General features: G+C 35.5%; 1 protein-coding gene across 4 annotated transcripts in view; it reads left to right on the forward strand.

Annotated features, from left to right (window-relative positions):
- SCEL (sciellin) overlaps positions 1–24,327 on the forward strand; it is a 474,262-nt gene that overhangs the window by 183,058 nt on the left and 266,877 nt on the right. For 3 of the 4 annotated variants that reach the window (XM_044072905.1, XM_044072906.1, XM_044072908.1), the window contains 3 exons: positions 9,612–9,674; positions 19,415–19,480; positions 23,915–23,980. In XM_044072905.1, the coding sequence (XP_043928840.1) occupies positions 9,612–9,674; positions 19,415–19,480; positions 23,915–23,980 (195 nt within the window). The remainder of the gene's footprint in view (positions 1–9,611; positions 9,675–19,414; positions 19,481–23,914; positions 23,981–24,327) is intronic. The other variant, XM_044072907.1, reaches the window with a different exon arrangement.

The raw sequence follows: 24,327 nt of genomic DNA on the forward strand, positions 1-24,327 counted from the left end.
AAAATGATACTGTTCAGGTGGGTTGGAGCAATTGAAATGTGACTGTTCCTTATAAATGTTACACTAAAGCTAACAATGCAGGTTCTTGTTGTAATACAAACTATGATCCATTTCTTGAATTGATGCACAAAACAATTGATGAAGTAAAACATAATTCTGTTCTTTATAAACAACTGTCTATAATTGATAGAAAAATGTTTCATGCAGGGCGAGTGTATATTCATAGCAAAGTTACTACTAAAGTAGAGGACTGTTATTTTGTGTGTGGCAGAAAAGCATACAAATGGTTATCTGAGAATTGGTCCGGCAGTTGTTTTTTGGGCTACCTGGTTCCGGCCATACGACACACTTCAGTTTTACCTCGAGGAAAAATTCGGAATGTCCGAGAGGTCGTCAAGAAACCCATCAAGAAACCTGAAAATCCAGTGGGCCAAATCGATGCGTGCTGGAAAAAACATCATTCTATAGGCAATAAACTGACACACATGGGCTTGAGTGACAAGTGTTATATCATGGGCAGGCATATCACCAACATATGGAGCAGTGAAATCGATCTGGGAGCTGAGAAAACTGTCTAAACTTCTTGAAGTAATGAGCAATGCAACTTTTTCCGCTCTCGAATTGGTGACTGATGAACTGAATGCCATGAGAACTGTAGTGCTCAAAACCGCATGGCTCTCGACTTCACCCTAGTGACGAGAGACGGTACTTGCGCTTTAATCCAGAAGGAGTGCTGTTCGTATATTCCTGACCATAAACACGAGATAGACAATCATCTTGAGGTAATTCAGCAAGTGTCGGCCCTGACCAAACCAGGACCAAACCCACTGACAGACTTTTTCCAGAAATGGTTTAGGGGGTGGGGTACCATCCTAATGAACATCCTGATTGCCATTTGTGTAGGAATGCTCCTATTGGGAGTATGTGTTTGCTGTGGCATCCCCTGCATGAAAAGACTGATTAAAGACTTTATAGACATGTCAGTTTCTGAAACCTTATATCAAAGTGCTGAGTTTGAAGAACTATTGAAAAACTGAAATGCTTTCATAAGTTTAAACTGAATGACTCTCTTAACTGCAAATCCTGAGTAGGAAGAGATTAGGAGAAGAAAACACTGTTTATGCTTATTTTGAAAGTAGAATAAAAGTATTAAAAGGGGGAAATGTCAGAAAAATATGCATTAGTGTATGTATTAGTAATATGCTTAGTGCATTTAAGGCTTGAAAAGGGTTAACACATTTATTCTATTTCACACTGCATAAAATCTGTACGAATTGCAGAAGCTTTCTAACCTTGTATTGTCATGAAATCTGCGCAGCTATTGCTTATGCTTTGGAAATTTACAGGAAAGCAGATAAGTTCTGCTTGTGTCAGGAAAGTAATGAATAGATGTATTAATGTTATGAGACTTAGACAAGGAGTTCCGCTTGTGCTGTGAGAAAGCACACAGCTGCAGAAGCTATAGATAATCAGAACAAAGACTGCTTGAAAATATGAACTGCAATCAGCATTTGCTTGTGTCTAAGTTAGAAAAGTACCTTGAAATGTAACACATGTATTAGAACTACACAACAGAAGCTTGTAACGGGCTAAGGCCCACCAAGGCCAGGTTGTTTTTCTCAGAATGTTTTTCATAAATCCAGTCATGTCAGCAGAAAATCTGAGTAACATCTGCTGTAGAACCATACTGAAAGTTGTGTTTGATTACGTCAGCCACAGAAGGCAATGTCTTGTAGAACAGTATAAGAATAGCATACTTCCTGCTAGTAGTTAGGCAAAATCCTGTATTTGCATGTTTTTGTCTCCTTGCAGCAAGTTATTAAATGTGCCTTATCTGAACCTTACGTGTATTGGTCTTTGAAGTTTTTTCCTTTGACACTAATGAAATAGGGAAATGCCATCTGTGAGTTTGTATACACTGTTGACTTGAATGCCTTACCTTTAAGCACACGTACTAAACAAAAAGACAACTGCCAAATACATTTAGGTAAATGCTATTATTAGGAGAATGCATAGCTTTATAATAAAACTGCATACCTTTGTGACATTTCCAAATGACAGTATTGTTAGTGAACTTTGTATTGTTCATGCATCTGTGTTTATATTGAGAATCTCAGGCAACACAGGAACACAGCAATCTAATAAAAAAATGATTCTAAATTGATCATAGCATTTCTGATTCAGATGTTCCAGTAATTACATATGGCATGTAAGCATTTATTGAATTGTTTTGAAGCCATTATCACATTCACGGCTCCAGAAAATTCATTTTATATGTTGGCACATGAGATGAAGCAGGCAGTCCTACTCTGAAAGGCATGGTCACATAAGTCATCTGCAAGGACCTGAGTTTCCTGGCCCTGAATCCACCTCAGTCAATGTTTTCACTTCTGGCTTATGTGTAGTATTGCCTTGCAGAGGCCACAGGATTCCATGCCATCAGTTTGCAGGATCATGGATCTGTAGGTTTATTGGTCAGTATGTGAACCATTTCTGGGCAGGGCTGTGAACCCCTGACCCTGACTTTGGTATTTGTGCTACTTAGTCAAATATATTTCTCAATTTTGTGTATCCAGTTTGTAAATCAGGTTTATAACAGACCTCCAAGATGCCCCGAAATTTCTATATAAACCTTGCCACTAAATAATTTTCCACATAGTTTCTATAAATAAATTCATTTGTTTTCTATTTTCTCATTAACAGGATGAAGATAACATGCAAAAAGATTATAAATGTGTCCAATTTACATGCAATATAAACAGACATACAGTATCTTTCTAGAATCTTTGCTAAGTGAGCTTTCTGGTAGCTGTGATTCATAACTCTAGGTTTATTACTGTTTGGCATTATGTGTTCCACTTATAACTTAATTTCTGATTATTTATTTATTTATTTATTTATTTATTTATTTAACTACTTATTTATACATATGTCCCTTTGTCGATCAAGTGGGTGGCCTGATCCAAAGCTCCTTTGCAACCATGTCTTGAACTCCAAAGGCATAAATTACAACTGTAACAGTGTAATAGCTAACAGCTACAAACAAAGAGATCATGAACAATACATCTGAGTACAGAGCAATAAACTTATTGGTGTTGTTGTCAAAACCTGATAGTTTGGTCACCACTTTTTAATAGCGCAAGGGACCAGGTAGTTCTTAAAACAAGGTCTTTGTCTTGAGTGGAGATAAATCTTACAATAATAGATCTTGAATGGCAATTTTTACTGGATACAGAAGCTGTAGATAAAGACCTGTGTGCCCTTTCTATCCCAAAGGATAGTGCTTTAGGTAGGTTTAGGATTTTAGGAATCCAAGAAGTCAGGAAATTAATCATATTATCCTCATCTGCTCTAGGATGCCATAGATCCTTATGTTTTTTCTCCTGGTTCTATTCTCAATGTTGTCTTTTTAATGAGTCTGGTGCTTTCTTGAAGAAGAAAGTCTATGTTTTTCTCTCTTTCTGTTAACCTGTAGTCTATATCTGTTACAGAATCTTCCAAAGCAGCAATCTGGGCAGTTTGTTGTTTAAGGACTTCATTTAATAAGGTTATTTGTTTGGTGAAATCTTCTTTTATATTGTCCACTTTTAAGTTTAATTTGTCGTTTTTACTCACCAAGTGTTGAACTATAGTAAGGATTGCCTGTATTTCTTTCTGGAGTTTTTGCTGAGAAAATGTAGAGATGCTCATCTTCCTTTGTGAATGTGTAATGATATTGAAAATTCAGTAGATCACCTATTACATAATCTAGATATATTTGCAAACATCTCTGGTCTAAAATTCAATCACAACAAAACTCATCACTTCTAGTGAATAAAAATGTTAGTGTGAAACTTAGATCAAAAAGAAACATAAATTGGGAGAGAATGCATATTAAATATCTAGGTATCATTATTGAATCTAATTATAAAAAAATCACTCACATCTAATTACCAACAACTTATAAACTCAATTACTAGTCTAACAAACAGTTGGAACAGACTCTTGTTCACATTTGAAGACAGGATAACTTTAATCAGAATGATGCTGTTACCTAAAATCTTATTCATTGATCAAGCTCTAATAATTCCCCCACCTGTCATAATTAAACAGAAAATTAATAATGTATTGCTTAACTTCCTTTGGTATCCCCCCCAAAAAAAACAAGAATTTCTCTTCTCTGGCAGACCACAAGCTGGGATGAAGGAGGTATAGGGCTTCCAATTATTGATTCTTATTTAAATTCCACATTTATTAACACAGTGTTGCTTTGGAATAATACTTTTTATACATCACATTGGAAATCAATACCTGAAACCTTGCTTCTAAATAGTAATAGGAAATTGCTTGAACCATATATTCAAATACATACAGACATCTTTATATGGATTTTAAAAATATACATTCAAAGTGAAAGGAAAAAACTTGTTCTCACACCTCTTATAAACCAAATAGTGTTGCTGTTTAAACAGCTTATGTTTTCAAATCAATTAATTAAGAATTTAATAATTATGTTTCATACTGCTTACACAAATGAATGTTTGATATCTTTTGATACTCAGAAAATGTTAGAATTTAAAAAGGGTGACCTATTATATTTGAATCAATTTCTCTCAGCTAATAAAATAAATTCTGCAGACTATTTGATCAGCGGATATAGTTTGCAAAATTGCAATTGGCTGGACATCCAAACTACTAAGGATTTTATACATACTAAGTTTGTACCTTCATTACAGGCATACAATAAGAGTCACTTAAAAATCTTGGATTTTATCTCAACAATTATTAATAGCTCACCCAGGAATACTTCATACATATCTATTATTTATAAAATTCTCAGAAATGATTTTAGCAAAACAGATGTTTCTTTTTGGAATTATTCAAGTGAAGTTAATAGACAAGTATTGCCAGAAAAAGATAAAAAAAAAAAAACCCTTTGTTTACAGTCGGTGAAGGAATCCACATCTTCCCTCTTTCGGCATATATATATATATATACATGGGAATTTTTACATAGATGTTTCTTCACTCCACATAGACTAGCAATAATGTACAAGAAAGATGAAATGAAATACTGGAGATGTGGACACCCCAGTGCCGACTGGATATATATGATTGTTAATTGCAAAATAATTACCCCATTTTGGTTAGGCTTTAAATATCTTTGTAAAGCTCTATGGAATGACAACTGTACAATTTCTGACTCCCTTATCCATTTCAATATTCCTGTTCCTGAAGTTATTCCTAAAAAGCAAACATTTTTACAATGGTCTATCCTCTCTATAGCAAGGAAAATTGTTACTAAAAATTGGAAATCCAAATCTACACCTGTTTTTAAAGCTGAGTTTATTAATCTTGTGAAATACATTTGTAAAAACAAGACTGTTACTATAAAAGCAAGGACTAACAACCCAACCCATCATTTAATTGCTTGGACAAAATTGTCTAATCTGTTAGAGAAATATTACATGTTCTTCTATGTATATTGCTTTTTTAGTTGTTATGGACATTCACTGCATATAATTTATTTGTTTTTTTTCTTGTTACTATACTGTTTAGTTATTGTGTTATAAAATGAATAAAATCATTTTGGAAAATAAAATAAACTTATTTGGACATAGCTGCAAATTACAGCTCTAGCGATGAAAGAGTTAAGAACAGTAAAATGCTAAAATAAGAGAAAATGACCCTAATTTGTTCATGGCAGCACAAAATTAATGGACTGCAGTCAGCAAAAAGGTCATTGACCAAAAGTAGCCATGAATGTTCAGCACAGAACAAATACAGGAGAACCTAAATGGTTTACTATGAAAATTGCGAAAAGCAAAACAATTTCCGTTCGCAATTTCGAAGTAACTCTTTGAAAAAGGAATCTCGACCATGTTACAATGCTGACTCAGCTGATTGACTCATCAGAGTCGACATTGTCTTCAAAAACTTCACTTGATATCTGCATTGGAGCTCATGTAAATGAAACTCCTATACAACATATCATGTTTTTGCAGGGGGACAAGCCCCCCCTGAGCCCCCCCATGGGGGCTGTGCCCCACACCCCCCTACTAACAATATATTCCAACTCCGAGATCACACTACAGTGGAGATATGGACGAATTTCCAAACCTCACTGTACTGCAATCTCCATATAGTTTGTCGAACACACTTATGCAAATGCACTACTGCATTCGTATAAGTGTGTTCCATTTGCAATACACTTAACATTTTGTGAACAACAATATGACTTTCAGCATAATATGTGCTGTCAGATTGTCATTTTCACAAATGATAATAAATCAACCTAAACAACTACTTCACGATTTAAAGAAAGCGTGTTGTATTACTAAGCAATAAGCTATTAATATAAGAAGGCAATGAGGAAGGTAGTAAGATATCAGGTTAATAAGTGTCAGATGTCATCATTAAGCAGGTGGGTGTTTTACAGATGGACAAAGAGTGTGAGTTCCTCTCCTTGTTCAAATAATTTCTAAATTAAAACCAGTGCTACTGTATATTTAACTTAAGCAAAATGATGTTCCATCATTACATTTATATGGTAATGTTCTTCACAGAGTTGGTTTCATATGTTTATAATTTTCAGTAACAGATTTTCAGATCTTCACTTTCGGTAAAAAATATCTCAGTTTTTTTAAGTTTTCAGTAATTCCTCAGCATTGTAGTATAATGATACTTTAAGAAACTGAATAATCTTTTTTCAAAAAAGTCTGAAAGTTATTTAATCAGTGAGAGTTATCTGTAACATGTGAAAAAGAAATGCTGAATTTGAAACTTAAATGTGTATTTTAAGTTGAACTCCTGCAGCTGTAATGTGTTTTGTTAGGTGTGCTAAGGTGAATTTGATGTAAAAAAGGATTTTTTTAATCCATCCTTGCATCCGCAATTCCTTTTTCCCATTTTTTGACATGGGGTCAGGGTGTCACTTCAACAGTGACAAGCATCTAGAGCCATGGTTTACACCACAGGTTGGCTAGCCTTGCCACTGTACTTCTTCTACACCACATACTCATGCACACTCACACCTCTGGCCACTTTAGAGTGTCCAGTCCATCTACTGCATGTCTTTGGAATGTGGGAGGAAACTGGAGCATCCAGAGGAAACCTATGCGAACACAGGGATGATATGCAGACTTCGCACAGAAAGCACCTCAGTCAATAATCAAACTGGGGAACCTCTTGCTGTGAAGTGAAAACACTATCCACAGCATCACTGTGCTGCCCCTGGAATCAGTTTTAGCACACAATGAAACTATGATATGCCAGCATTAAGTACATGACATAATGTTTGATGGCTTACTTTATAGTCATACAAATACCTCACACCTACTTCCTGTGTCATATCAGCTTGGGTAAGAGCTCCGCTGCACAATTTCCAGATGAATGAAAATGCATTATTCAGCCATTGCATATTTGTGTTAACTGGTATTAGGAGGACAAGCAGTTGGCAGTGAGGTGTGCTTTCATTAAGTTTATTAAAACTGTGCCTGTGATCCCAACAGGAGGCTGGTCTTTTGCCTTCAAAGTATAATATAATAATATATATAATATAATACACTTGCTGGCAGTGTCTTCTTCTAAACTTATTACTAGTGGGAGACAGAATGAACACATCAGTATTATTTACTGTGGCCTTTATCAGCAGAGAATGCATAATATAGTGAGTATATAGACAAGATGCATTTTAATTATTGTAAAATCATAGTTGCATTTTCAAAATGAAATTTGTTTTCTAATTTCAGGTATTAAATGCTTGTTGAATGATTGCAAACCAGTATTCTGGTAGTGTGCTGAGAAGTAATGGCACGGGAAGGACTGGGTTCTTCACAATACCATTTATTGTGGATTTGGCAGGGATGGGATGTATAAAGCAGGGTATATAGAAGGCAGGATGTATTAATGTGGCAGCTGAGTGACTATAAACTTCATTATGCAGTACTTCCCTTTCAAGACTGGGATGACAATTGATTTTTGTTACATAACCAACCAGGTAAATGGATTTCTTGGTACATCACTGGCTGTCACTGCTATGATGAGAACAACTACACTTTATGGGTGCAGCAGTTGTGTTCCAGCCGGTGTACACTGTGTTTAGGTTGTTAGGCTGACAAAAGCCAAGGTAGGTGCACCTGATGGGCTGATCCTGACTGACACTGCACTGTTATAGTACCCCATAGTTGTGGTACTTACCCTTCCATGTAATGCACAAAGTTGTGTAATCATCCCAGGAAATTGCTATACCATTTTGAAAAAAAATTAGCTTTTCATTTCCAAACCAGTAAGGTCCCTCAGCTGAATTAACATTTATTGTAAGACCACACTGTATAAGAGTGAATTAATCAAATTAATCAATAAAAAGTGTCAGATGATAGTCATACATTTTATTTGCTGGTGATGTATATAAAGCTTACAAAGAGAGAACTCCTTGCTTTTAGAGCTCTTTCATAGAACACCAGATCTTAAGAATGGTAACTCATGAGTACCCCCAAGAAAGCAGATCCACATTACTAGCTTTATGACACATTTATTTTATTGTTCTCATTGCTTAATTATGACCTACCTTTATTCCCATTTTAGCGCAGCTGTATAACAGAGTAAGTATGCTGCATTCCTTTAAACCATACCCGACTGTTTTACATACATAACACATCTGATTTGTAAGAGCACAGGGTGCTGTCAAGGTAAAGCACTGTAATTGCAGAGAAATAAGTCCTTGTGAAGATAGGGAAGGATACTTCTAGTCGTATAGGGTGACAGTTCCATGTGTGAAAGGTTTGTTGGCAGTTTGAAATTGGGAAAAATATGTAGTCTTTAGTAAACTATAACAACAGCCATGTAGCATGATTATGAATTATTGTACAAAAACACAGATATTCTGATTACTCAAGTTTCCCAGGGATACATGACATATCACTGACCCTGGAGAAAAGACAGTTGCAGAGCAGAGCCTAACATTCTCTCTGCTAACTCACCTCTTACTATGTCACTGGGTCTCTTGCTCTGACGATACCTAACATCAAGTTTGATTCACTAGCTGTCTGATTAGAGAAATTCGTACAAGGAACATTACAATGGCAGACTATACTTTTGTTGCTTTTTTAGTTCATTGTTTCATTTGTTTGAAATGCAATTCCTCCAACCATCCAGATTAACTTGACAACTAATTGTTATCTCATGAAACCATAAAATATTCTCAGAGGTTCAATCTTAAAAGCAGCCTGTAATGAGCAAGAAAACTCACAAGGTGGTGAACCAGAGCAGGCCTGCTGACTGCATTTCATCAGAGTGCTCACTCTAGGACTCTGAGTAGCAATGGGAGTTATATGACAGAAACGTGTAAATATGCAACAATACACAATTCTTTCGTTTTCATTACATCTGCTAAAGTGTGTAACTGTGTGACATGCTAGCTGTTATAAAAAAGCAGTACAGAACAAAGTACGTACTGTACAGAGTTTCATTTGCACTGTCAGTGTTATTAAAACAAGTTTTGTGTGTGTGTGTGTGTGTGTGTGTGTGTGTGTGTGTGTGTGTGTGTGTGTGTGTGTGTGTGTGTGTGTGTGTGTGTGCGTGTGTATGTGTTAAATGACTACACAATGACTACACTTTTCTATTTTCTTGTAGTAATGATGAAAACTATGGGAAAGTCGTACTTAACCACTACAAGAATGGAGATGAAACAGACAGGTAATAAAACATATCTAATTTACAAAGTGTGTACAATCCATATACAGCAAGTCTTGCAAGTTATGAAGCTTTTAGAAATCGTGTAGAGACAAATGTCTTAAAAAACATAATTTTGTTGTTTGCTAATTAGGATATTAGCACATCATTACATAAAATAGACATGCATTGATATATGATATAGAAATATTTTATGTCTCTTTAGAAATTATTCTGGGATTCTGTATAAAATTAAGTTTGGTGCACACATACTTTATTATTAATACAGCTGAATTACACATAAATCAAGATCGATGTTTCTCAAAAGTTAATTGCCTAACAGTCATTTTTATAATTGAACAACAAACCAGGAACCTGCTTAATGTTGATATCCATGACTGCACACCAAGAATTTCAGCATCCCAGCAAGCAGTGCAACTTGTACCAAGCTAATAATCTGAGATAGCTGTCAAGTACCAGACAAGTTCAAATCAAAATTATTTTGGCAAGCAAAGCATACATTTATAAGAACAAAATTAACAGACATAAAACTAACACATAAAATCACGGAAATGTTTTGTAAGTGGGTAGCACATTATCAAAAATATTAAAAATAACTTAATTAATAATGAGTAGAACTCTAAAACCTGCTTTAAAAAGATTGGGTTTTGCATACCAAAACATTTCTGTTAGACCATACGATTTATGAAAATGATTGGTTTATGGACCTCTTAAACTCTTGGTATAAACCACAATATGAATAGCTGTTCATCCCAAATATTCCAAACAACACTCTAGCTTTATCAGTGACTGCTTATTATTTGAGTACAGGGATGTAGACAGATGAGAGGGCACCATTAGCTTTCTGATGTAGATGGGACCCATGTTATATGGGGCAAGATATGTGAATATCAAAATCTTGTGCTTGCATCTGCTAAGCATTGGCAGCCATTATAGTTAATACATCACAGGCATTATATGGAAATCAGGCAACACAAACGATAGTTCCAGGAAGCACAAATGTCACCAATAACCAAATCCAATGCAGAAAATGGCCAATTGAAAAACCTCCACTTTATTTAGAAACAAGCACAGTCAAATAATAAAATAATTGAGCGCTTTCATCATAAATAATGACTTAGTTGGAACTAAAAACCATACTGCCATTCCAAAAAGCTATTTATACTTTAGTACAGATTATGACTGGCTGAAAAGTTAATAGATCAATTAAGCAATGAATCAATGAATCTCTTAAAAACACAGTTTAAGCAAAAGACAGTCTTTTTCTTCTTTTTCTTTCGGCTGCTCCCATTAGGGGTTGCCACAGCAGATCAACTGTTTCCATTTCTTCCTGTCCTCTGCATCTTGCTCTGTCACACCAACCACCTGCATGTCCTCTCTCACTACATCCATAAACCTTATCTTAGACCTTTCTCTTTTCCTGTTACCTGGCAGCTTCATCCTTAGCATCTTTTTCCCAATATACTCTGCATCCCTCATCAGCACATGTCCAAACCAATGTAACCTTGCCTCCCTGGCTTTGTCTCCAAACCTTCCAACCTGGGCTGACCCTCTAATATACTTATTCCTAATCCTGTCCATCCTCGTCACACCCAGTGCAAATCTTAACATCTTCAACTCTGCCACGTCAAGCTCTGACTCCTGCCTTTTTGTCAATGCCACTGTCTCCAACCCATATAACATAGCTGGTCTCACTACCCTCTTGTAGACCTTCCCTTTCACTCTTCCTGGTACTCGTCTGTCACAAATCACTCCTGACACTCTTCTCCACCCTCTCCATACTGCCTGTACTCTCTTCTTCACCTCTCTTCCACATTCACCATTACTCTGAACTGTTGATCCCAAGTACTTAAACTCATTCACCTTCACCACCTCTACTCCCTGCATTCTCACCATTCCTCTATCCTCCCTCTCATTCACACACATATATTCTGTCTTAGTCCTGCTAACCTTCATTCCTCTTCTCTCTAGAGCATATCTCCACCTCTCCAGGGTCTCCTCCACCTGTTCCCTACACTCACTTCAGATCCCAATGTCATCTGCAAACATCATAGTCCACGGGGACTCCTGTCTGATCTTGTCTGTCAACCTGTCCATCACCATTGCAAATAAGAAAGGGCTCAGAGCTGATCCTTGATGTAATCCCACCTCCACCTTAAATGCATCCATCACTCCCACCGCAGACCTCACCGCTGTCACACTACCCACGTACATATCCTGTACCACTCTTACATACTTCTCTGACACTCCCGACTTCCTCATACAATACCACAACTCCTCTCTAGGCACCCTGTCATATGCTTTCTCTAAATCCACAAAGACACAATGCAACTCCTTCTGACCTTCTCTGTACTTCTCCATCAACACTCTCAGAGCAAACATCGCATCTGTAGTGCTCTTTCCTGGCATGAAACCATACTGCTGATCACTAATCATCACCTCCCTTCTTAACCTAGCTTCCACTACTCTTTCCCATATCTAATAACTAATCAGGATATCTATAACATTTTGGGTGATCAGCCATTCTTTACTACAAAAGTAGGACTGAATCTTAAAAAACTGGTAGAAACATCTAGAATATAGAGGGAACATGATAATGGTAAAAGTACTAGATGTTGTGGTTGTTGTCCCCAGTGTGGGTATATTTTTAGGGAAACTGGTATTTTATTGAATGATAGACCCAGGACAAACATTACCTTTAGGAATGGAAATTGTAATTCCCACAGGATAGTATATTTAGCAATATGTGACACATGTCCAGCATATTACGTCAGAAAGACGGAGAGATCCTTCAGACATAGGATTTATGAACATATGTATGATTTAAAAAAACAAAAAGGAAACCAATACATTGTATAGGCATTCGGTGAATTGAACAAATTTTCATGGTTTTAAATTTGGTATAATAGACAGTGTACACATTGAACCTGGGGGGGGGGGGAGATTGGAAGAATCATCTTAGTAAAAAGGAACTTTTATGGCAACTTAGGCTTGCTGACAAAATCTTCCCTTTACAAACCGGAGGACTGAAAGGTAAAAATCCATGGCTAATGACAAACCTCTACCAGGAAATAAATGCTAAAAATCCAGCATGCCATGATTGAGGAAAAAGATCCCAACAATCTAACCAAGTATGCAAAATGCCCACAGTTGAAAAAATGTACTTGAAGTAACCCAACCACACTAAAGTGGAATACAGCAGGACTGCTCAAACAACCTATCTTGGACAATCAGAATTTCTCTCTAAGGTTATAGCTTTAACTGTATTACTCTGTGATTGTTAACATTAATGTTTACATTGCCAACCCATCTTTTGCATCTACCAGGACATTTGCAAAAAAAACCCTCAATGTACATCTGGTATATTCTTGTACCATTTACTTTTTTACCTGCTATTTTAAATTAAAGTTTTCACTAAAAAACAACTTAAACAGATACTGTCAAGTCTGCATACTCTCTATAATCCAAGTCTGCATACTCACTATAATCCAAGCCTTCATATTCACTATAATCCAAGTCTGCATACTCACTAGAATCCAAGCCTTCATATTTACTATAATCCAAATCTGCATACTCACTAGAATCCAAGCCTTCATATTCACTATAATCCAAGTCTGCATACTCACTATAATCCAAGCCTTTATATTCACTATAATCCAAGTGTGCACACTCACTATAATCCAAGTCTGCATACTCAGTGTAATCCAAGCCTTCATATTCACTATAATCCAAGTCTGCATACTTGGTATAATCCAAGCTTTCATATTCATTATAATCCAAGTCTGCATACTCACTATAATCGAAGTCTGCATACTAAACACCCACCCACTAAAGCTGGGCAGTGAAATCTTATGTGAGCCACTGACACGTACTTTCAGTCTTATACTTACTACACAGATAATTTTTTTAATCTTTTAAGCATACCACAATTTACCTACTGCCAAAACAGCAAGTATTTTTTTTTATTGTTCCATCTCTAAAATTGACCCCCTAGCAAAAATCCTGGAAAAATACTTTACAAATTTTAGATTACATTAAAATATGACATCCTTAGGGATAAACAATACGGATTCTGACTGAAATTTAATGCATTAACAACCACTTACTATGTAACAAAGGAAATTTTCACAAACATAGAAAAAGATAATCTAAGGGATGCAATTCTTATAAACTTAAAAAGGGCATTTAAAACAGTCAGTCATATGATTCTGCTTACAAAAATGTGGCTTTGCAAATGAAGTTTGTAATTGCTTTGCTGGCTACCTATCTATTAAAACATTTATTGTTTCAGCTAATAACCTGCAGAGTAACTATGCTGCCCTTAATATGGAAGTCCTGTGGAATACTGTTCTTAGCCCATTGCTATTTTCACGTTTATTAATTATATGCCAAGGGCATTACCTAACCTAAATATATAAAAAAAACCACTAGAAATTTGGTCTACTTTATAGAAATCGAAAATTCCTTACATCTTCTTCCAAACTCTCTTGAGCTCAGTCCCTCCTATTACCTTGTCTACTCTATGCTCTATGCTGCCCTATCCTTATTAATATTCAATCTACACTACTGTCCAAACTTGAACAAGCATACAATAAAACAGCCAGATTTGCCATTAACCTCCCTTACAATTCCCATCACTGTCTCGCCCTTAAGACACTTTGGTGGCCTGAATTCTGTCATCGGCTACTACTTCCTCAATTACATATCACACACTCCATTCTGAATAATTCCTCTTCCTGCCCCTCTCTTTCCAATCTAGTATCTTACTACACCCACCTCTGACACCTTTGCACAATTGACAAACACCTCCTTGATATCTACAAACCTAAAAAGAACATTGGAAAGTCCCTTTAAAAGCACTCAGTAGCACATGTCTGGAACACACGCCTGCTCAATCTAAAAAACATTTCCCAAAAGCACCTGTTTAAATGAGAACTAAAACACTATCTACAAAAGACTTGATCCTGCCCATGCCAAGCTCCCACATGACAACTATTTTACTTACTAATCTTCTATTCTATTTTGATATATCACCTCTTTTATGTCTTTTTTCTCTCTGTCATGTAATTTCATTTTTTTTACCCTCCTATATTAAAAATACGAAATGAACATTATTCTAATGCTATGACTCATATTTAAATACTGAGAGTACCTCTTGTATATTGTACCCTTTTGTAATGGTATCTTCATTGTGTTACAGAGTACTATGCTGTGAGCTGTATCTTATATCTTTATGTTATGTGCTGGTACATTACACCACTATGTATTTGTTTTATCTTTTGCATGACTGTGAATTGTCTGGAGCACTTCTTCTCAGGTTTCCACTGAAAATGGGCCCTTGGCTTAGTTGGACTAACCCGGTTAAGAAATGTCAAACGTCAAATAAATACAATAAATAAATTAATAAATAACATATTCACATAAATAAATATAACATGAATAATGGACAGCCAAGAATGGAACTCTGAGGGACCCTGCATTGCAGAGGTTAACTTGAGGAAATATTATCTCTCATGGTCATTTTCTATATGCGCAGAAGAAGATAATTGACAAGCTAATTAAGCCCCATGGAAAACAAATTACAGTGCGTTAGGCAGTTCAGGAAGTTTTCCATGAGCTATGTGTCAAATGATGCTGCAAGATCAAGGAGGGACAATATTGGATAACAACACTGATTTGCACTTCTAGGAGGACAGTGACAAATCAAATGACAGCCATCTCAGCTCTGCTGTGTCAGTACCTGAAACTAGAAGGAAATTGATTTAGGAGGTAATGAGGAGCTAAATATGGCCTAAGTTGTACCTAAACCTCATTCTCAGTGACATTCCCAGTAAAGGACAGGTTAAAGATGGACCTCTTATTTTCCTAAGCTAAACAGGTCCAGCAATGTTTTTTAGGGATAGGCATAACCAAGGCTTCATTTACATTAAATTAAAAAGCTGACATCTTTGAGTAGACATGATAATATGAAGGCTAAGAGGAGCAAGGAATAAAATCCTAGGCCTAAGACTTGATCCCTTGATAAATATGGTTTGATGTTAATAACATAAATACAAAGTAAATGCAACTCTGTATGGAAATTGCACAATCTCTCACTACTTCATCTAAGGAAAGCAGAAAGCTGCAAAAATATTTGAAGCCTCAACTACAGTATGCTTTTTTTTCCTTATCTATGCCTCAAACAAAAATCTCTAGGACTGAGATTATCTAATATGATCTGTCACTTTATTCTTTCATCCTTAACACAGCATCACTAGTTCACCCTCAAATGCACTGCCTGTCTTCCTACTCATGAAAATGTTGACCTCCTCTTAGCTACTTTAATACACAAAGCTCTCTGTAATACCACCCCTCCTGCACTCATTCCTAGATTATCTGTCAAAAATACTGCAGAACATTTATGATCCTCTGCAAGTAATGTAGCCATATTCTGTAAACCATCCAATAATGTAGCATCAGTTGAGCATGCATTTTCAGTTCTTGGTCCCAAAAGCTAAGGTAAAACAATAAGAAATGCCTATCATATTCTGAATTCAGGCGAAACCTATTAAAATTCTTACAAACAGGCAACCATTGTTGTCTCAGGCAAGCAACTGGTTGTAATTTATTGTGCAAACTTATACTTCATACCTGACACTACTGAACAATTAATTCATGCTTATAATATTCAGGTAGATAAAGTCGTTTATCAGTTATGTATATAGTGCATATGTGCATCTCTAATTTGCTCTCTCTGATACACTTTTCCATTTGTATGTCATTTGTTTTATTTAACTACTACTGCGGTGGTGGTGCTGCGGTAGCGTTGTCGCCTCACAGTAAGATGTTGTCCCGTTCGATTCTCAGCTAGAGCGTCTTCTGTGTAGAGACATGCGTGAATGGGCGTACCTTCGTTGAAGGTTGTGCATCAGGGCTGGCAACTTGCACGTAAAAATCTACTGCCAATCATTAGCGGACTGGAGTTCCACTGTGGCGACCCCTAACCGGGAAAAGCTGAAAGACTCAACTTGAATTATATAGCATATTTGACTCTAAATATGCAACTATAATGAATCTAAACATTTTGCAAGCTACAATCATTGTATACAATATTTAGCCAGCCTAATTTCATGCAGATGTTTCAATATTATGGTCAAGCTCTGTCTGAAATGATTCTTTTTGGATCAGTTGTTTAGGCCCACCTTTAGCCCACAGGTTGAAATGTACCTACTCTGCACAAATTCATAGCTACCAAGTATTCAGCATATGAGAACTTGCACCAACCATAGTCTGGTGAATCACACACTGAGATTCCTTACTCTAACCAGAAGAAGTACCCTGGGGATTTTCCTGTCTAGTGAGATCAGTCTTAGCTCCAAATAACATAGCAGTACACTGGTCGGATTACACATCCGGTACGCAGTCTGAAAGAGCTTTGCTGTTTATTTGAAGGAGGGCTGCTTCTCATGTCTAAGCTTGATGCCAAGAACATAGGTTCACCTCCACTGATAATGTAACAAAGAAATTAAGCTTCTGGTCAAGCCAAGGGTCCAATACCTCTAGAAAACCAGGGTAAATATACACTGCAACTAATTCATCTAGGCTGTGTTTGGTCACCTTATTCTAGGAAGACACTAACAGCTCTGGGTCATCAACACTGCTAATTCTGAGAATACAGTTAAGTAGATGAGCCAGGCTTTGTTCTGTTGTCATATCATTGACAGCCTCAAGATCAGTTGAGTAGTAGAAAAGAATCTGCATGAAAATGAACAAGCAGGTGGTCAGACCATGAGATGAATTCCACTTCCACCATTAAGTCGTAGGTGACGATATGCAAATTAAATGTAAACTGAAAGGACTGATGTTTATTATAGGCAGTAGTGGTAGTTTCCAAGACAGTACTTAGATCTCTCATAATAAAAAAGGAGCCTCTTGCTAGAATCACTTATTCATTATTAACTAAAATGTTCAAATCGTTCAAAATATATGAATATTACAATACTGAGTCAACAATGGAATCAGTGAATTCATGCTCAGATATTCTCAGATTACAGGAGTAATCATAAATGAAGAGGAATCTGGTTTGTTTCAAAACAACAGTATAGTCAGATAATTTGGTGCTTCATTAGGAATCTGTTTCAGCTGTAGTATGCATTTAAAACAAAGTGCAAATCCCCCCACTCCCACCCCATCTTAAACTATCTATGGCACTGCAACACAGAAGGAACTGGTGGAACTGTCAGTCAAAGTTGGAAAATAATCAAGCTCCATTACATAAGTTAGGTCTATTTCATGCAACAAGTTGGCTATAATTGAGGGTGTGTACTGGACAGACAGGATATTTGTTGACAGTGCCAGTGTTTGGTATTAGGGAGGAAATCCTACCTACAGGTCTATTATGTGAAAAGTTCTGTTTTTGGTAGTATTAGAGCAATGAAGAAATAAGGAATCCATTTCTGTTCAGGATAGCTTCTGTAAACCATCAAAGCTTCTGCAGCAGAATACAAAAGACAACCTTAATAGCGGGCCTATAAACAAGAAGATTGTGGCAATAGGCTCAGATTTAATGCATGACTTCCATGATTCTCACCAACAATCATGATCATTGACGAATTCCATGCTGTATCAGCCAGGTCTGATCAATAAGAATGTCAAAGCAATACAAAATAAATGAAAGCCATAGATGACAGAGTCATTTAGACAGGAAATTATTTTCACATAACTTGTTGCTGTATAACTGAAACTTGCATTATAAAGTGGGCACATAAAGTGCAATGATGTCAAATAACTGCTAATTTGTTTTTAAACACATCACATTCATAGTATGTTACATCATAACTCCTTTGGTAATGTTTTAAACAGCATCTGGTATTTGCATAATATGAATTCTCTACAGGTGACTGAGGACCAGTTGATCAGGCTCTATCTAACCAAAAATTACTGGGTGAAGTCACATGTAGGCAAAGACTGAAGGCTGCTTTTAGAGGCACTGCATATTTACTACTTATGCAGTGCTCCTATATGATTTAACGTTGAGTTTCTCCTGTTCCCACTGTTGTGCTACTGTGGAGTTATTACACAGACGTTTTGAGTTCTGTGGGGGTTTGACCTCTACATGGAGGGGTTCAGGGGGGGTTGCCCTACTGCAGAAGTGCCTGTTTCAGTATGTGTTGGTGGGTTATAGTGAAAATGTTTTCTCGATCATTTGTGATTGAGGAGAGTTTTTATGAAGTTTATGCTTTGATAAATCACAGGAATAGTACATAATAGTGTATACTATTAAATAGCCTAATCATTAAAGTGTGTTGAAGATTTATAAAAAGTTCCCACTGTGAGAACTTGGTGTAGCATTCAAAATCTAAAGAAAAAGGTGGAGAGTTGTGACAGCATATCACACATTTATGTTTATTTTTATGTAGCTATTTTACTGCAGTCTCTGTTTAAGAAGAAAACATCTTCATGTGAAAATAGTTGTTGTCAAACAGCAGACACAATGTACAGTTTGTTGATATTCTCTTTTCTAATGATAACTATTATTTTCAGTAAAAAAAGCCAGACACCGTGCATACAGCTGGTAATAACAGTATGTTTGTGTAAATATTTAAGTTTGTATTTTTTTTAATTCTTACGCATTCTACCTGAATTGTTGGAATAAAATTATATGACAATAGTGTTGTTTTGCAGATTATGTAGAACACCGTAACATGCATTCTCTACTGTAAATCAGTATATGATGCTACTTACAAATTATTGTTCCACTTTAGTGGTCCAGATGCCCCCAGTCCCGAGAAGACCAATCCATTTCTATCCCTAAAGAAGACACCAAAGAGGTAAAGCTTTCATATTTAAGTGATTTGTCTCAGGAAAGAGAAAATATCATTATTGACAATGCAGTGCACATATTAACTGTTGTTCAAAACATTTACCTTGTGATTTATCTTTTGAAGTGTAAAATGTTGAAAGTGGAACAACAGATTGGAAGTATAATAATATATATTCTGTGTTGTAATCTGGAATTATAAAACTGTTAGAAATGTGTATCTTCAAATTTACTTCAAAAATATGATCTGATTAAGAGTCCATCTGAATGTGAATATAATAGCACCATATATAAAGTGACATTTCCATGTTATTTGGGAGTTCTGTTAAAATGTAATGCATTGCTTCTATACGCATATTATAGCAAACATACTGCATAACACACACAGGAAATGCCACTTTTGGAAACAGCACAAAAAGTGTATTTAGCAAACTGGAAAGTTTCAGAAACTTCCAAGTGAAAATCACAACAAATCCTGATCATAAATGTGAGTTGGCTAACTTGTTGTGCCACCATACCTTTGGTACATTTTATTTAACACAATGGCTCCTTAATAGCATTACCAAAAGAATAGTGTTACAGTGTCTTTGCCTCCACATTCCTGTTTGTTATAACTTATCAGTGATTTATGTTAGTTTTCTTGCGATGTTTGCTCATGTTTCTGTATACTTGAGGATGTTGGCTTGAGCTGTTCACTATTTATAACTTGAATGGTCTCTACTTACTGTAGTGATATATTTGGCCTTGAAGGGAAGATAAAAACCTGTTTTGCTTTAACAGTTTTTGCTCTATGCGTTGGTATGACTTCAGAGTGTGAATATATATATGTAAGAAGGTGGGGGATTCAGCTCCGTACATGGGGGTACAGGGGATGTCACCCTTTTCAGAAATACCAATTTTTAATTACTAACTTATTTTCACAAATGTCCATGTATCTTGATTACATAGGCATAGATCTTATTCTCTGTCCTACATAAACTTTAGTAAGTGCCCACAAGTAAAACATGCTCATCAATTCCCACTTCTGTAAATTAGCAGTGTAGCAAACAGTCATCACAGAACTGAATGCCATGTTTAGCCCCCCCTCAATACAACAGTTCCCTCCACTTGCATGAATGCGCTCTTCTCTCAGATTTTCTGCTCTATCTAAACTGCTGTATCTTAGAAGAATGTAAACGTACAGTGTTGTTGCAGTTTGTCTCGGAGTGCAAAACAGTTGTCAGTAAACCAGATCTTTGTGATATGTATTGTGTAATGAAAAATACTTTGATGAACTTTGGCTCAAACAGCTGGGCATATATAATATATATTTTCCTGTTATCTGACTGGCATCTAGTTTTTTGGTCACATCTTTCACCAGTTATGATTGTAGTTCATTAAATGAATGCATGTCTTGAACAGGAAACATGCTGATATAAGTTGCTTTACCCAAGAAGATAGTTATGAAACTGAATGGATGGCTATGACAGTTACAGTTTTAGCTGGTACTCTGTACCTTTTGTTAAGAAGTATATAGTGTGGCTCTATACCTGGAATACTAGTACCCATTTGCATTTGTACATACACATACACACACACACACACACACACACACACATATATATATATATATATATATATATATATATATATATATATTATGTACATATAAAGAATCTTTACTTATTATCTAAAACAAAATCGAAAATCCAACACAAACTAGGTAAAAAATGTATCCAAAAGCACTAAGCAATCCAGCGGACAATCAATGTAGAATAATGAAAGAAATTTATTAGGTGAGCGCTTTCGGCTGTGAAATCCAGCCTTCATCAGACAAAATCAATTGCACAATGCAACATTTTTATATGTAAGGTGTGCTTAAAACAATTAATCAATTTAGATGTAAAACCGCCAAAACGGCAAGAAGTACTACCTACCATTTGCAAATTTTGCCTATACCTACACTAATATATATCAAATTAATTTATTTTAATTACACATAATAATTTATATCAATGTACTTTCTGCATGAATATATATAACACTATGACTGTAATTTAAAAATTCTTATAAAATTGTTATTAATATATAAAATATAATATACAATTAATAAATGTAATAAATATTTATAATTAATAATGAAATAATGACTAAATGACTAAAAAACGGAAATTGTTGAAACCAACAACCCGTTATCTATTATTACCTTTTAATTTTAAAATACTGGTGATCGAAATGGAATCATTTATACCAGGGATTTGTGTGGCATTTAAGTATACTTGCCACCAATATTCCTTGGACTCTAACATAATTTTCCAGGGACCTTTTCTAGGTGATAGTGCAATTTGTTCCAATATAATGAATTTGAAATTATGCTGAGGGTATAGTAATATATGTCTATATAGAGCATTTTTATGTAATTGTCTATTAATGTCATATTTATGCTCATAAATGTGTTGCTTTAATTTTCGCTCAGTCTTCCCTATATAATAGGCCGAACAACATGAGCAAATTGCAGCATATACTACCCCCATAGTATTACAATTGTAGTTACCTTTTATCTTGATCAGAATACCATTAATAATTATTTCCTCAACTTCCAAGATATCTGAACAATAACTACACGTTACATTTTTTTCATTTTACCAATTGTGTTATTTTCCCCATTCGGTACTGTATTACACCAATCCTTTAAATTTTTATCTATTTTGTATACTATAATCGGTTGTGCCCCCAATAATGTCACTAAATCTGAATCCCTCTTAATAATGTTCCAATTTTTCATCACCAGTTTTTTAACATACTGAGAATCATGTGTAAAAGTAGTAATAAACACTGCATTTCCATTATTTACATACTTTGTGTTATTCCCAGTAATGAACTGATTTTTTGTATTCAATAAATGCTTCTGTTGCTCTAAGCCCTGCTGTTCTACTTGCTGCTCAATCAAATTATTACTATCTCTTAACAGTGGTGTATAAAAAACATTTCTCCTTTTATTCAAAACCTCATTGAATATAGTTTCTATGAATTGCTTAGGATACCCCCTGTTTGAAAACATGTTCATAATGAAAGTGCATTCATCAATAAATTCATCAACTTGCAAAACCATGTGTGCTGCTCGTACCATCTGTCCTTTTATTACTTCCTTTTTTACGTGCTGTGGATGATTGCTACTGAAATGTAGAAATTTATTAGAATATGTTCTTTTACGATATATATTAGCTTTAAATTGATTATGTATTAAATCTTTGGAAAGTAAAATGTCCAAGTATAAAATGGAGTCTATTCCTATTTGATGAGTGAATTTCAAAAATTCAGCAGTGACATTAATATATGAAATAAACTGATCAATTTGCTCCAATGGCCCATTCCAAATGAAAAACAAATCGTCCAAAAATCTACTATATAAACTAATGTACTGCATAAACTCCGAATGAAATATAAACTTATGCTCCCACATTGCCATGATTACATTGGCATACAATGTGCCTATGGGAGAACCCATTGCAACTCCTTTAATTTGTTTAAAATATTATCTAAAACAGCATAAAATTGACAGTAAAAAATAGCAGCTGGAAATGAGTAAACTAAAAAATACGTAAACACAAAATATTGAAAAAAAATCTAACCATATTCAAAATCAATTATTTTGCTGGCGCGCAATTCCCCGACCCCCTCTTAATTATATTTACCACCTCCAAGGTCACATAACAGTGGGAAAAGGACATAAATATTTGGGTACTATAACCTGAATTTTGTCAATATTTTGTGTTTACTTGATTAAATGAAGGTGGTCCAGCTTTACACCCTTTGCTCATCCCAGCCTTGGGATATTATTGGTCATGCACAAGGCTGGAAAGAATGAATAAAATACTCCCACAGCAGCAGTATGACGCTGTGCCAGGAGGCCTTTATTGTCTTTTCAGTCCCACCATAATACTAAACAAGTCAGGGGAGGGGGGCAGGTGTGTAATTAGACCTGAAAATTAAAAAGAAGCAGTAGGGTCATGCCCAGCTGTATGGGATGAAAAAGAGTGTAAAAAATATCACATTATCTTTTAGTTTCTTGATCAATGCTATGAAATATCTCCCTTTTTGTAGATAAAATGAAAAATAGGTAGATAGATGGCTAGACAGATAGTCATTACAGTTCTAGTTGTAGATGTTCTCTTATGTCAAATGAAACAGATTGTACTGGTCTGGTTTGAGAATGTACTGACTCTTAATTAAATGAGCACTACAAAAGTAAAACACATACTAAAATTTGCCTTCCATAAATTGTATATGAGTCATTAGTTTTATGAATCATTCTGGGGCATCCCAACTGTATTCATCAGGTTCAGATGATTAACTTTCAAAGCACCTCAGACCCAATTTTTTCTTGAAATATTTAACGGTTAATGTACTTTGTTATACTGGAATATGACTGCCACTTTTCTTTCTTATTTTTCATGTTTACTAGCAATAAAGATCAAAACTTTGTTAAACCTATTCCTGGTCAACTGAAATCTGAAGAAGGAGTAGACAGGTAATAATTACTTGTTTATTTTTAGTTTACATAAATCATGTGCTATCATTCTGTTGCCTCCTGTCTGTGATCATAATTGCAGTGTTCTTCTCTGGGATCAGGTAATGACACTAAAGGAATGATTGCAATGCAGCTAGACAAGTTTCTGAAATCCGTAAAATATATGGTACACACCTAAATGATGTGCAATACAGAAAGAAAGAAAGAATGCCTTCACAGCACCAATTTTCCGAATTGAAACTTTGAAGCTTTAACCTCTGTTAGTTTAGGGACTTCAGTTCAAGTGTAAGAGAGAGAGAGAGAGAGAGAGATACTAAGAAAAAAACTGCATTAAATAAGGCAGCATG

This window comes from Protopterus annectens, chromosome 5.part1, assembly GCF_019279795.1.
Source record: "Protopterus annectens isolate FY-2018-M chromosome 5.part1, PAN1.0, whole genome shotgun sequence".
Classification (NCBI taxonomy): Eukaryota; Metazoa; Chordata; order Ceratodontiformes; family Protopteridae; genus Protopterus; species Protopterus annectens.